Here is a 14129-nt window from a genome sequence, read left to right on the forward strand (position 1 = left end):
ACCAACCAACCTACCAACCAACCAACCAACCAACCAACCTACCTACCTACCTACCTACCTACCTACCTACCTACCTACCTACCTACCTACCTACCTACCTACCTACCTACCTACTCATGCATGGGCCAGTTATAGGAAAATAACAGGGTATTTTTATTTTTGAAACTCTCAGACTTTGTCAAAAGATAAATGTTTTGTACCACATTCAGAAATAGTACTTGGTACTTACAAGATACTTTTAAGGAAACCTACAGGTTATTTAAAACTTACTAGATACAAACAGGATAGTTGCAGGGTGCCTACTATGCACTAAAGGTGACACTTGGAGAATCTCCACACTCGCCCTGCTCCGTTATCTGTAAAAAAAAAAAAAACTTTAAAACAATTTTATAAAGTCATTTTCTTACTAAAACTTGTCTAAATTAAACTTCTTGGGAATATACATAAACATTTGGAGTAAGACCAGGACTTTTGCCTGGTAAGTCATGGTTTCTGTTTCCTGAACTAGACTGAACTGCAAAGACTCTAAAAATCTAAAAAATATTTCTTGCACATTTTAAACTAACCAATATTTTGTCACAAAAGTTGGTTCATAAAAAGCATGTTTTTTACTTCTAGAGTCAGTTTTAGTAAATGTTAAACTCAACCTGAACCCAGAGCTAAACCCAGAACGATTCAGAGACAGAGGTAAAAAAAAAGTTCAGTTTATTACTGAAGGTGGAGGAAGGACCATAAGTTGGAGGTTCTGCAGAAGATGTCAAGAGGTGAGTATATGTCTTTTCCAAATAATGATCTTTGTCAAAGAGAGTAATGATCCTTACTGTGTTTCTAAGGTGCTGGGAGATACCGCTGGACTGTGGTTCTGCTCAGGGGCTGGAGTCCAGATGAGGAGTGGTGCAGGCGCTGCATGTTGGAAGCAGACAGGCCGGTGAGGAGACGGCTGAGTCCAGGCAACCAGGGGTGTCTTCTTGTTTTGCAGGGGGGGGCAGATAAGTGATTCACCTGCGTAGGTATAACAAAAGGTTGTCAGTTGAATCGCCGTTAGTGACGAATGATCCAATGAAGACTTGAGAGATTCAGCCTTATGAATCAAACCGTGCTCACCTGCACTGTCATACCACCTGTAATCACACAAAGGGACAGCAGAGGGCGCCAAAACTATTAAAACAGAGCACTGGGAGTAATGTCCTGATGCATGCATTACTGGGAGTAATGGTTTGACTGAACATAAGAAATGTGCTACAACTTCTATAAGGAGGAAATAGAAGAAAAAGCTGGAAATGTTTTCCAGATTATCTGTCTGAAGAAAACAAAATCACAATGTGAACTTGATAGCTCGATGCAGTCCTCTAGAAACAACATGTTACACACGTTTGATCTGGATCAGGGGTCTGCAACCTGCGGCTCTGGAGCCACATGCGGCTCTTTGGTCCCTCTGCAGCGGCTCGTTCAAGCTTTGAGCAAAACTACCGTAAAAGTGAATTTTATTGGCTGTTCTTACAAAGTTAAGTCAGGTCTTTAAGAATCTGTCCAGATTACCTGTAAGGTTTTTCTTTCTGGATTATTGAGCTGCATCAGAACTTTATTGGTTGTTATACCAACAACAAAAAAGCTAGCATTAGCATTTTTTTTTTTTTAAATATGTGAACACTAGAACTAATACAAGAAGTAAATCATACTCACTTTAACTTTATGCTTTATTTCTATACTTTATTTTTTCCACTATTAAAAAAAAAAAAAATCACAGGTCTGCATAGTTTTTTTTAAAATAATTGGTTAAAAAAAACGATTTATTTTCCCTTCTTTATAATAATCTGTTTTTTATTTTGTTTTAAATTGTAAAAACGTCAATAAATGTTAAAAATCATTAGATATTTTTAGCTTTATAATATGTGGCCTCTTCTGGCCACAACGATCCCCTCCAACAAACCCAAAGCGGCCCATGGGCCACCAGTTGACAATCAAAGCTGCTGTTGCAGCTCCGGACATGATAAATTTAGGGAACGAAGGCGCTCTTGTGATCGTAAAAAGTTGCAGAACCCTGATCCAGATATTCACATCTAAACAAATCAGTTGAAGAGGTTCAGGTATAAAATTTGGATGCCTCCAGGAAGAGGTTTTTTGGGCCACGGGGCCAGACCCAGAACTCACTAGAGGGTCTTGTCTGACCTGGGAACACCTTGGGGTCACCCTGGAGGAGATGGAGTGTCGTTAGGGAGCGGGAGGTCTGGGTTTCTCTCCTGGATCTGTTGCTTCTGCGACCAGACGATGGAGATGGAGCATGATTGTCTTGTTTGTCTCTATGTTGCCATAGCAACCTATCCAGGGTGTATCAATAGATTGGAGTGAATAAATACTGACTTGTTGCTCTAAATCTGTCTGCTGAACTTCAATTGTTTCACTTCTTAAAAAAAAACCTGTTTTGAAATGTTCTTAACGTCGCATTTGTCCAATGATCCAGTTTGCTGCTCTACAGGCAGGAGATGACAACAGGTTTTATTTTGACTTCACAACAGTTCAGTTTTTCACAACTCGGTGAGAAATAGATGGTTAAAAAGGCGGACATCCTCTTTTAAAATTAAGGAAGGATGACGGTGTTTGTCTGGTTTTAAGTCAGAATTTATTCAACTTTAATTCTCACCTTACCAGAAGTCACTCGTTTCTCTTCTAGCTGCAGATTCATTTGGTGAGAAAATGTTCACGTTTGTTAGAAAGACAGTTTAATCTAATTTATTGTTCATTTTATCCGTTTGCTTGAGCTCAGTGAGTCGGTGTCGGGACTGAAAGGCAACAGTTGTGTTTTTTGCTCACAGTCGTTGAGATGAGGAGTTTGTCGGCAGCTCTGTGTGTGACCGTGCTGACAGTCGACATGTTCCTGAGCATCTTCTGTCCTCCAGGTCAGCTGTTTCCTCACTTTATTTAAACACATTACGGATTAAAATGTTTTATTAGGCTCTGCATAGCAGCGCCTCAGCTGCGCTAAAGTTTGAGTTTTGTAAATTGTGTTTTCAAGCAGGTTTTGCTCCACATTTCGTTCATCAATAATCTGATTTTACAGGAGTTTTAGCTGCAATTTGTGAAGGATTTGAGCCCAAAGTCTTCATTTCTGCACCAAAGCTGGAAGCTCTGAGTGGAACGTGTTTACAAATCCCATGTAACTTCACAGCTGATGAATTTAAGAGCAGCAAAATGATTTCTGCAGCTTGGATTAAACGAGATTATGGCATTTTTGACAATAGAAATAGAGTTAAAACCTTTTTAGTCAACATGATAGGAAACCTGAAAGAGAAAAGCTGCACGTCAGAGTTTTCTGGACTAAACACGAGTCATTCAGGGGACTATTTCTTCAGAGTGGAGAACGAACAGTTCAGGGCAACAGCTGTCTGTGATCCTCTTCAAATAACAGTTAACGGTAAGATTTTTATTTTTTTTACCTCAAATTATTATTAAACATGAACACTGAAAATACGTGTTGGATAAAAACCTAAAAAAGTTAAATCTGGTCATCTGGACATTCAAAAAACAAACAGACAAAAAAATATAGAAACGTTTCGTCTCATCCGAGAGACTTCCTCAGTCTGAGGTGCTGTATTCAGCTCAGTCTCTTAAATAGCACCTTCTCAGAGTGGATCAACCAGTTTTGCTGCTGACAACCAGAACCAGCTGATCACATGCTCAAGAAGGACCATCAGCCTAACAATGGATCATTAGCACCTGATGGCTGTTTACTACTCACAGAGGGCTGAGTGATACTAGCAATCACAGCATTGTAAGAGGGGGACAGTTGAACCTGGAGGCCTCCACCCCTGTTTAATGATGGACGGTTTCTTTTCACAAAGATGGCCTCCTTTACTCCTCTCTCAAACCATCGTTCCTCTCTGTCCAGGATGTGAACATCTTCATCCCTGAAAGAGTGACCGCTGGCCTGGAGATGAGTGTAGACCTCAGAATCCTGGCCAGATGATGTTGATCTTCTGTGCTGGGCCATCCTTTTGGCCAGTGGCTGTTTAGTTTCCCCGATGTAAGACTGATCACCCTCCTGACACTGAACAGCATATACAACATTACTCTGTTTGTGCCGGGGGACTGGATCTTTGGGATGAACCAGTCTTTGCCGTAATGTATTTTGGGGTTTAAAAGCCACTGGGACGTTATGTTTAGAAAATAAACGTCTCAGTTTCTCTGATACCCCCTCAACATATGGAATGACCACTGGTCTGGGTTCCTCCTTTTCACCTGTTGGCTGACTGGAGTCCTGTTTGGGTTTCTTCTCTGCTTTCAGGAAGGCCCAGTTAGGATATCCACATTGCTCTAGAGCCTGTCTTGTGTAGGATTTCTCCTTCTGCCTGGCTCCTGAGCTAGTGGGGATGCTGTCTGCTCTGTGATACAGAGTCCTGATGACTCCTAACTTGTGCTCCAAAGGGTGATGGGAGTCAAACTGCAACTACTGGTCTGTGTGGGTGGGTTTGCGGTACACCTCGGTTTGCAAATGTCCTCTATCAGAGACCGAGACCTCACAGTCCAAGAAAGCCAACCTGCCATTTTTTACATCTTCTCGTGTGAACTTGATGTATTTATCCACAGAGTTGATGTGGTCAGTAAAATGTTGGACTTCCTGAGATTTAATTTTAACCCAGGTGTCGTCAACATACCTGAACCAATGACTTGGTGGTGTCCCTGAAAAGGACGTCAAGGCTCTCTTTTCTACCTCCTCCATGTACAGGTTGGCAACAATAGGAGAAACTGGAGACCCCATAGCACACCCATGTTTCTGCCTATAATATTGCTCCCCATATGTGAAGTAGGTTGACTGCAGGCACAGTTTCAAGAGTTGACACAGTTGTTCTGTGGAAAGCGTGGTCCTGCTGCTCAGAGTGGTGTCTGATTTTAATTTTAAACTGACCACCTCTTCTGCATCATCAACAGGAATGCACGTAAAGAGTGATGTGACATCAATAGAGACCATTGTTTCATCAGTCTCCATGATGACATCCCTCACCTTATCCACAAAGTCCATGGTGTTCTGTATGTGGTGTCTGAGCTGCCAACTAAAGGGATGAGTACAGACGCCAGATATTTGGAAACATTGTAAGTGACAGAGTTAATCATGCTAACGATTGGTCTTAAAGGTACACCTTGTTTGTGGATTTTAGGTCAACCATACAGACTAGGTGTGGCCTCCCCTGGGTACAGTCTGTGGTACAGAAAACGGTCAATAGCCTTGTCCTGCTCCAAATTTTTCAGGCAATCTATCAATTTCTTCTTGTAACCACTTCCTGGATCTCTTTTCAGAGGTTCATAAGTGTTTAAGTCACTAAGGAGTGTCATAACTTTCTCATGATAGTCTTTCTGGTTCAAAATCACTGTGCACCTTCCTTTGTCTGCTGGGAGAATGATGATGTTCTTGTCCTTGCTAAGAGTGGTGAGTGCATCCCTCTCCTCTCTACTGATGTTGGAAGGTGGTGGTTTGGCATTGCTGAGGCAGGATGAAACTTTGATTCTGAGCTGTTCTGCTTCAGCCTCTTTCATTTTGTTGTTGCGGATGGCTGACTCAGTAGCTGTGATCATCTCCACCAGAGGAATTGTACTTGGTGCAACCGCAAAGTTCAGTCCCCTGGCAAGAATCATTGTCTCCGGCTGGGTGAGCTGTCTGTCAGATAAATCCTTCACCCACTTTTCTGTCTCCCTGGCATGTCCATTGAATGTCCAGAGGGCCAGATTTAACTTTTTTAGATTTTTCTACCTGGATTATTGAGCATCAGGATGTCAACCCTAACGTTTGTGTCTGATGGGTCTGTGATGACAATACCAGTAAAAAAAAAATGAATTCTGTGATTTAACTCCTGCTGTCCTTGGGTCAAAATGGCCCACACTAGTACCGGTAGTCGTTTGGACCCAGGGCCAGCAGGAGGGTTCATTTCATTTGAACGTTCAGATTAAAATCTGCCAAATGTAGAGTTAATACTTGAAGGATATTTTAAATCTGCCCTTGCTTGTAACTACTGATGAAACAAACAACTTATCTATTATCATAGGGGCTAAAAATGGATGAATCGTGCAAAAAATATAATCGGCTAAATTCTAATTAATTGTCTGACTTTAAAGCTGAAAGTGAACATGTCAATCACATCTTTACTAAGTAGGTTAAATGAGTAAAATATGTGCAGCAATATTATAAAAATAAGTAAAATGATGAGTAAAAGTAGCAGCTAGTGAGAAATTAAACCACGTTCAATGTTTGTGCCAAAAGTTACGCTGCTTTAATGGATGAACAGCGTTTTTTAAATACATTAAAAAAAATGCTTTATAAAGAATTTAAAGTGGATAAGTATCCTGTTCAAGAAACAAAATTAATACTTTATAAAGGCATAACTTAATGTTAAGTGGTTCCATAAACTGTTTTTTTTATTTCTGCTGTTAAAACATGTTTGATGTGAAATCCCAGATTCTGCCTGGAGTCCCAGCATTAAAGTCTCAGGTGATCTGAAGGAGGAGGAGTCTGTCTCCATCACCTGCTCAGCTCAGACTCCCTGTCCAGACTCACCTCCTGAACTCACCTGGAGTCTCCAACAAGACTCTCAGAGAACAGAGAAGAACCCAGATGGAACGTTTACAACTAAAATCCAGGAGAACATGATTCTGTCAGACACACATGATGGAGACAACATCACATGTTCTGTCAGATATCCTGTGGATGGAGGGCAACGTAACAAGACAGCAGAAACAAATCTGACTCTCAGTGTTTCCTGTAAGTGATCCTGTGGACCCGTCACGGTTCAGCTGGTTCTGATGAATGAAGTTAATGTGTGACCCGTTCTCCTCAGATGCTCCTAAAAACACCTCAGCATCCATCAGTCCATCAGGTGTGGTGTCAGCAGGTAGCTGGGTGGAGCTGAGCTGCTCCAGCAGAGCCAAGCCTCCTGCCAGAACCTTCACCTGGTTCAGGAACAGCTCAGAGGGATTCACCAAAGTTTCTGTGGGTCAGGTTTACAGTTTCAGTGCTTCTGTTGATGGACAGTTTTACTGCGAGGCTCTGAATGATCTGGGTAACCAGACGTCCCCTGTGGTTCTTCTTACTGTTGAAGGTAGTTTACTACACTTTAAACATTCAAACTACAGTATATTAATAATTGCTGTAACTATTAACGTTTTGTTTGTGTCTGTGAGGTTCATCGAATGAACTCCGGGTTTTGGTGGCAATTCCAGTTGGAATCATTCTGCTCATCTGTTTGGTTGTTTCCGTTTGGTGAGTATCAGAAACAGAAGCTCCAAATTAAATGTGGTTCATCTCGGTGATGTTTTACATGAAGGTGAGCTCATAAGACATCTCCGTCTGATTTGATCAGTTTAATACAAACCACTTGTAACTCGAATCTGACTTTCATTTGTTCACCTGCTCCGTGAAACGAACCTTACAGGACACGTCATTTATCTCCCACATTAAAAATGTTACTAGAACCTTCTTCTTCCACCTGCGTAATATCACAAAGATTAGAAACATCTGATCTAAAAATGATGAAGAAAAACTGGTTCATGCATTTATCATGTCTAGACTGGACTATTGCAGTGGTTTGTTATCTGGGTGTCCAAAAACTTTTAAAAAAAGTTTTCAATTGATCCAAAATGCTGCTGCCAGAGTCTTAAATGGAGTTAATGGGTGAGATCATGTCTCTCCAGTTTTAGTTTCTCTCCAATGGCTCCCTGTCAAATCCAGAATAGAATTCAAAATCTTACTTCTAACCTACAAAGCTCTCAACAACCTAGCTCCATCTTGTATTACAGATCTTGTTGTTCCATATTTTCCTAACAGAACACTTCTCTCTCAGACTGCAGGTTTACTCGTGGTTCCTAGAGTTTCCAAAAGCAGAATGGGAGGAAGATCTTTCAGTTCTCAGGCTCCTCTCTTGTGGAACCAACTTCCAGTTTCTGTCCGTGAGGCCGACACATCGTCCAGTTTGAAGACTTTCCTTTTTGATAAATCCTATAGTTAGGGATGGCTTGTTATGCTGCTATAGGCATATATATATATATATATATATATATATATATATATATATATTTGGTTGAAGGGCGGAAATGTGAGATGACGAGGTAAACATAGCGTTTGCTATGATGTCATGATGGTTCTAGTTTTATTTGCACGTGTGAAGCTGCTGCAGCACATCTGTGGCTATCATCATCATCATCATCACTTTTATTGTCCCCTTAGGGATTTTTTTTTTTTGTAGCAAAGTGGCGGGAAAATTAAAACACAACACAAAACTATCAAACAGTAAAAAAAATAAATCCATCACGATCATCTTCTTGTCACAGATCTTCAGTGAACCTGTGTCTTTTGTTGTCTCACCCACCGTCTTCTGGATCATCTTCATGTTAATGCTTTGTTGGTCTCAGTCCGATTGTTCACCTTCTGTTCTCTTGGTTTTTAAGGAAAGTCCAAACTAAACGAACAGCAACTTGCTCATCTGTTCCCTTCAGGATTATGTTTGTGGAATAATGTAGAAGATGTTGGTCTTCTGACTGCTCTCTATCTTGCAGGTGCTTCAAGTCCAAACGCCGAACTCCACCGGAGACTCAGGTGGTTAAACGTTGAGCCTCTGTGTTCCGAGCTTTAATCTGTAGGTTTGTGACATCATCAACATGACCAGTAAGAGTTTTGTTCCTCCTCAGAGTCAAAGAGCTGAGGAGGTTGCCAAACAAAAACCAGCCAGTGGAGCAGAGGAAGAACTCCATTACGGAGACGTGAGCTTCTTCAAGAATCGACCTGAAGCTTCCTCCGCCTCAGAGCAGGACGGAGGACAGCAGGAGACGGTGTACGCACAGGTCAAACTGTCCACACCTGGAAACTGTTCCACTCAGACTGCAGGAGGTCCAGAGGAGCTCTACGCTCAAATCAAGATGTAATTAAAGATCCAAGACTTTAAATGTTTTTTCTCTAAGTGTTCTCTGCACTTCACGTGGATCAATCACTCGTTATTATAATTTATAATAATGTCCACAGAGACTTTTTTTAATGCAGAGTTTTTTGTTTTTTCACATCTCGTCTTCCTGTTGTCGAGGAACTCAACACTCTTCTAAACGATGGAGAAGTTTCTACAGCCGGGGCTTGTTCCACACGGTTGTTAAACCACACTCTGCATTTAACACATATCCAGACCTGCTGTTGTGACCACAGTAATGAAATGTTCCTGTTCTTGCCACACAATTCAATTCTCTGAAGTTTTGTGTAATTTAAAAAAAAAAAGTGTTCTGCTTCCTGTTACTAAAGCTGAACGTTAACCTCGGCTGCTCAGAGCAGCTTGAAAAGCAGGAGCTGCTTTTCACAAAGCATTTATTTAGACTTACACATTCATTGCTAATTATTATAGAACATGAATATAATTATTATACACAACCAGTTTGTGACAGCGCAGAAATAACGCACCAGCCTTCTTCATTTAAGGAGAGTGCGCCCGATATAAAAAAAAATCGCTTTAACACGTTCATCTAAACAAGAACTAATGATTGAAGCTCCTTGTGATGACGGACAATTACCTGATTCATGTTTTAGTTTAAAATAAATCAGCACGTTCTCGTGGTCTGGATAAAAACCTGCAGTCTCCTGTCAGATGGATCAACATGGAAAGGTACAGGCTAACCAGTTCATCATCCTTTCAAAATAAAAGCAGAATCAGAAACAAAAGGTTTTTGGGCGTCACGTGTTGTGCTATAAATAAAAAGCGCACCTGCCTTGCAAAGCACGGTAACAGTTATTGTAGTTTAATTAGCACTTTACTACCAAGGTGCTGACTGAATTCATCCATGAACTCAGCTGAATGAAAACTGAGCCAACTCCTTCTTCTTTTCATTAAACCGAGTGCTGAGCTCTCCCACAGCCTTGGCGTGCTCCTCGTCCACCTCCTCCTTTAACCTCTGCTGCTCCTTCAGAAACTCTGTCCAGTCCTCCTTTAATTTCTCCATGTTCGCCTGCAGCTGGACGCCCTGCGAGGACACGAGGAGGACATGAACTACAATATTTAACACATGATGAGAGAACAGAGCAGAACATCATGAAAGTACCTGTTGAGCCTCTAGCTCCCTCTGCTGGATTCTCTCTGCCATGTGATTAGCAGCCTCCACTGTGGGAAACATGGTTAGTCTTCACCACTGCCACAGTTACCATTATAACTCATCGAAAAGGGTCTTTTTAAGAAAAACAGCTGCTGTGATCCTATATAACACACAATATACACAGTGTAGTTTCTAGGGTTCAGGGTGAGGAGACTCACAGCGTTTAATGATGTCAGACAGCTGCTGGCTGCGTTCCTCCGATACTGCCAGCACCATTTGTTCGTTTGACTCCTGCACCATTTTATTGAGGTTCTCCAGCAGCCGGCTCTCCCTAAAGCCCCGTTTCTCCTGAAAAGGAGCAATTTATGGTCAAAATGTGCTTTATATCAATAGGAAATAAATCTGATACATGCTTATCTTATAAAATACATCTGAACTCTTTCACTGTAGGATAAATTACTGTGGCTTCTTGTTCTTCTTCATAGACTAAGATGCAAAAGAGTAAATGAATGGGAAATACAAACAAACGCTTACTTGAATTCACAAAGAAATATTTATTCCTCCAGACAAACATATATATAAGTATTATTTTTAGTGTCTTGTTTATACGAAGAGACAATTTCATGATGAGAAACCTTACTCAGATATCTCATTCTGGAATCCTTCTGAGAACTTGATAAAGGAAGTGACTCAATATCAAAAAGAATTTCACCAAAGAATAAAACAAAAACATCTGCTTCAGAGTTACATTTAATATTTCTGCTAATCGCTAATCATGAGTGATGAGACCACGGGAGCATCTTATGATAATGCTGACCTCTGATTTTTTTGCAGCACGTTCTATTAAGGCTCGGTCTTACAGATGGGGTGCGGAGGAGCTCCATCATTCGGGGAAGCTCAATGCTGCTCCTCTGCGTTAAAAGGAGTCAGTTGAGCTGGTTTGGACATCTGATTAAAACGCTTCCTGGACGAATCCCTTTGCAGGTTTCATGGGCACGTCTCACAGGCAGACCCAAAACTCACAGGTGGGATTATATATCCTCTCCGGCCTGGGAACGCCTTGGGGTGTGGCAGGAGGAACTAAAATGTGTTGCTGGTGAAAAGGAAGGTTTCTCTCTTGGACCTGTTGCCTCTGCAACCCAGCCTACGGGTCTCAAGTCAAATTATGCACAAAGTCTTCACCGTCTCACAGAGGTTCTGATTCAGACACATCAGTGACATCACAATACATCTGAGCATATAAACAGAACCATGAGGTGATGAGTGCTTAAATACCTCAAACTCTCTGACAAAGTAGCGAGCTTCTGCAGAGATGACAGGTCTGTGGTCCAACAGTCTGGACTGAATATCACCCACATCTACAGAACCAACGAGACTCACATTAAATACAGTTTACAGTAAAACCTGAGGGAGAAGATGCAGTTTTACATAAAACGTCAAATTACAAGTCCCTCAAAACACATATCAGTAGTTAATGCAAGTTAGTGATTTAATTTGCAATAAATTTAACTTACCTTTAACAATTTTCTCCATGACCTGTCACTCCGATGACTGCTGTTCTAATTAGGTGAAATAGCGAAATATATAACTTGATAAATAAACAGATTTTCTGTCTGTAAAGCAGCTAGCTTAGCTAGTTAGCTCAACAAGCTCGTTAGGCTAGGCTAACTGGGGGCTAACCGTGACAGAAAACTATTTAGCACAGCGAGACTACCTGTAACTAAACTTAGCTCATTCTTTTAATATATATATATATATATACGATAATTTTACATTTTAACTGCAGTACCATTCTGTTATAGCCTGGTGAAGGAAGTCATCTGACTCACATTGTACACATTTACATCTACTTCCGGTTTCTAGGCGCTGGACTGAACCAAAGTGTGTGGGGAAAATGCGGAGGAGGATGTTTGCTTATATAGTTTTAACCTATTAATTAATTCAAATAGACATGTATGTTATTTGGTAGAATGATTTTATATTAACAGTAAAATTGAAAATCTCAAATTAAAGCTGATTTTTGGAAACGTTAAGCACTTGCAAACACGTGACAATATGGTATATTCCTGATTCCTATAATGGCCGGTAGGTGTCAGTGTTGCTCTTTGGTCAACCGCCTTGAATTATTTATACTCCCGTTTAAATCCTGAATAAACTATTCCTCACTAAAGTAAAAAAAAAAAAAAAAAAACAATAACTGTAAATCTTTGTGTTCTTTTCTAATAAAAGTCAGGCTACTGTGAAAACATTTTAGGTAAATTTAAACTTAAAAAATAAAAATCAACCTTTTTTTTTTGTAAAGCACATCATTCACAGTCAACCAGTGTGAACGAGGAAAAAAATGACAACCATGAGTTTAAAGGAAATGTTACAAGCTGGAATTATGAAAAGTCGCTCATATTAAAGCTTGAAACTACTCTATAGAATCTAAATTAAAGAATGGTCAAATATTAAATATATTTTTATTGAGATGCTGAGTACTCAACCGTATTTTAACAAGAATTCAATCACTGATACATCCCAACAGTAATGACATGGTAATTAATGAGCATTTGTTTGTGCTACAACCTGAATGCTTGTTCCCGTGCATAAATTCATAATTACTGTGTGATGCACGTGTATGCCTTGCACATTATACTATGAATACATTTGAGAACACAACCAGGTTTAGTATCAGATATGAATTACTGAATTTAGATTTATAAGACAAAGATGATTTAGTTTTATTTGAGTTGTTTTTGTTCAAATTTGGGAAATTATGTTCACTTTCCCCCACAGGATGGCACTAAATCCATCAGACTTCATAGTCTGTAGTAGCAATAAGTGATTTATCTTGGCTTAGCAAACCCTTTTATTACACTTTATGACATGCAAATATATTGGCATAAATGTATTTATAAATGCATAACTCTCGGCAAGAGCAAACTCATTCAGTCAGAGTGCGAAGCAGCAAAGTTCGGGGCAAATGTTGCACATTAGTTGTCAAAAGTTTGCTTGTAAGCCCCAAATTCATTTGAACTGTCATGCTCAGTTAAGAGAAAATCATTTTCACTCCCCCCAACACCCCCACCACTGTCCACATTTGTTTACTTAAACACAGATTACATGCACCATTAGTTTTGATTGGGGCTTATTAAGGAGATTAAGTGATTGATCAGCAGCCGAGGGATAAAAAGGCAGTTCTTCGCTGCCGCCTCAGGTCGGTGTGAAAAGCTCGAGAAGATCCGTGACAAGAAAACATGTCAGAACCAGCCAGGGCCGCTCTGACAGCGATGTGCATTCTGTTGTTTTTCTTTATTCATAACTCTGGAGGGGGAAATTAAAAACATTAAAGTCAACTCGGAGACTTGTAGAGAGGCTCATCGTCAGAGAAAACACTTTGTTTACAAAACAAATAAACACTTTTCATTTTGGACCGGCTGATAAGCTCTACGTACTTAATATTTTGTTCTGCAAACTTTAAAAAGAGACTATGTTATTCATGAAAACAACGTGTTTTAATTTAAAATTAGTTTAGTCATGCATGTTAAAGTACAAGCCATGAAATAAAAATAAAATATTGATCTAAAACTTGAAGTTTGAATAAGTCACCACTTTGTTTTAAATGCATGTCTTCAGATACAAATACATTTTGAACACATTTGTCATTTGTTCAAAAAGGACAAAACAAATCAGTTTTCCAGAGCAACAGGGGTCTGCAACCTGCGGCTCCGGGGCCACACGGGGCCACACGGGGCCCAACAGGCCCTCTGAAGTGGGTCATGGTGAGTTCAAGTAAAACATCTGGAACATGAGTAATTTTTGTTTTTACATTTTGTACAACAGAGAACATAAATAATCAGATGTACACAGATATACACACCAATAGAAATAAACAGTAATAATACACAGATGTATACACCAATAAAACACAGATATACTCAGTATAAATACACAGATATAAACATCAATAATACATAGATATAAACAGTAATACACAGATATACACACCAAAAAACACACAGGTATAAACAGTAATAATACACAGATATACTCAATAATAATACACAGATATACTCAATAATAATACACAGATATAC

The 14129-nt window shown here is 39.9% G+C and overlaps 2 protein-coding genes across 2 annotated transcripts in view; one reads left to right on the top strand and one right to left on the bottom strand.

Annotated features, from left to right (window-relative positions):
* The window catches only part of LOC119426438 (vascular cell adhesion protein 1-like), a 35332-nt gene extending 26428 nt beyond the window's left edge, over window positions 1-8904 (top strand). Inside the window, exons 5-9 of the mRNA XM_037693999.1 lie at window positions 6446-6748; window positions 6825-7085; window positions 7168-7246; window positions 8539-8578; window positions 8623-8904. Of these exons, the coding sequence (XP_037549927.1) occupies window positions 6446-6748; window positions 6825-7085; window positions 7168-7246; window positions 8539-8578; window positions 8623-8904 (965 nt within the window). The remainder of the gene's footprint in view (window positions 1-6445; window positions 6749-6824; window positions 7086-7167; window positions 7247-8538; window positions 8579-8622) is intronic.
* Window positions 8905-9423: 519 nt separating this feature from the next.
* Window positions 9424-11719, bottom strand: bloc1s5 (biogenesis of lysosomal organelles complex-1, subunit 5, muted). Its single transcript, XM_037693860.1, has 5 exons — window positions 11565-11719; window positions 11326-11408; window positions 10269-10398; window positions 10060-10118; window positions 9424-9981 (listed from the first exon to the last, which is right to left on the bottom strand). Exons 1-5 carry the CDS (start codon window positions 11581-11583, stop codon window positions 9808-9810), a joined length of 465 nt encoding a protein of 154 aa, XP_037549788.1. The 5' UTR covers window positions 11584-11719; the 3' UTR covers window positions 9424-9807.
* Window positions 11720-14129: the final 2410 nt, after the last annotated feature.

Source organism: Nematolebias whitei, chromosome 20, assembly GCF_014905685.2.
Source record: "Nematolebias whitei isolate Nwh7 chromosome 20, NemWhi1, whole genome shotgun sequence".
Lineage (NCBI taxonomy): Eukaryota > Metazoa > Chordata > Actinopteri > Cyprinodontiformes > Rivulidae > Nematolebias > Nematolebias whitei.

What these genes read in the sequence shown, in the direction of transcription:
- bloc1s5 (XM_037693860.1), bottom strand. An exon ending in ACTTTGTCAGAGAGTTTGAG is followed by an intron (nt 10,399 to 11,325) that starts GTATTTAAGCAC and finishes GCTCCTTTTCAG; the next exon opens with GAGAAACGGGGCTTTAGGGA. An exon ending in GGGAGCTAGAGGCTCAACAG is followed by an intron (nt 9,982 to 10,059) that starts GTACTTTCATGA and finishes GTGTCCTCGCAG; the next exon opens with GGCGTCCAGCTGCAGGCGAA.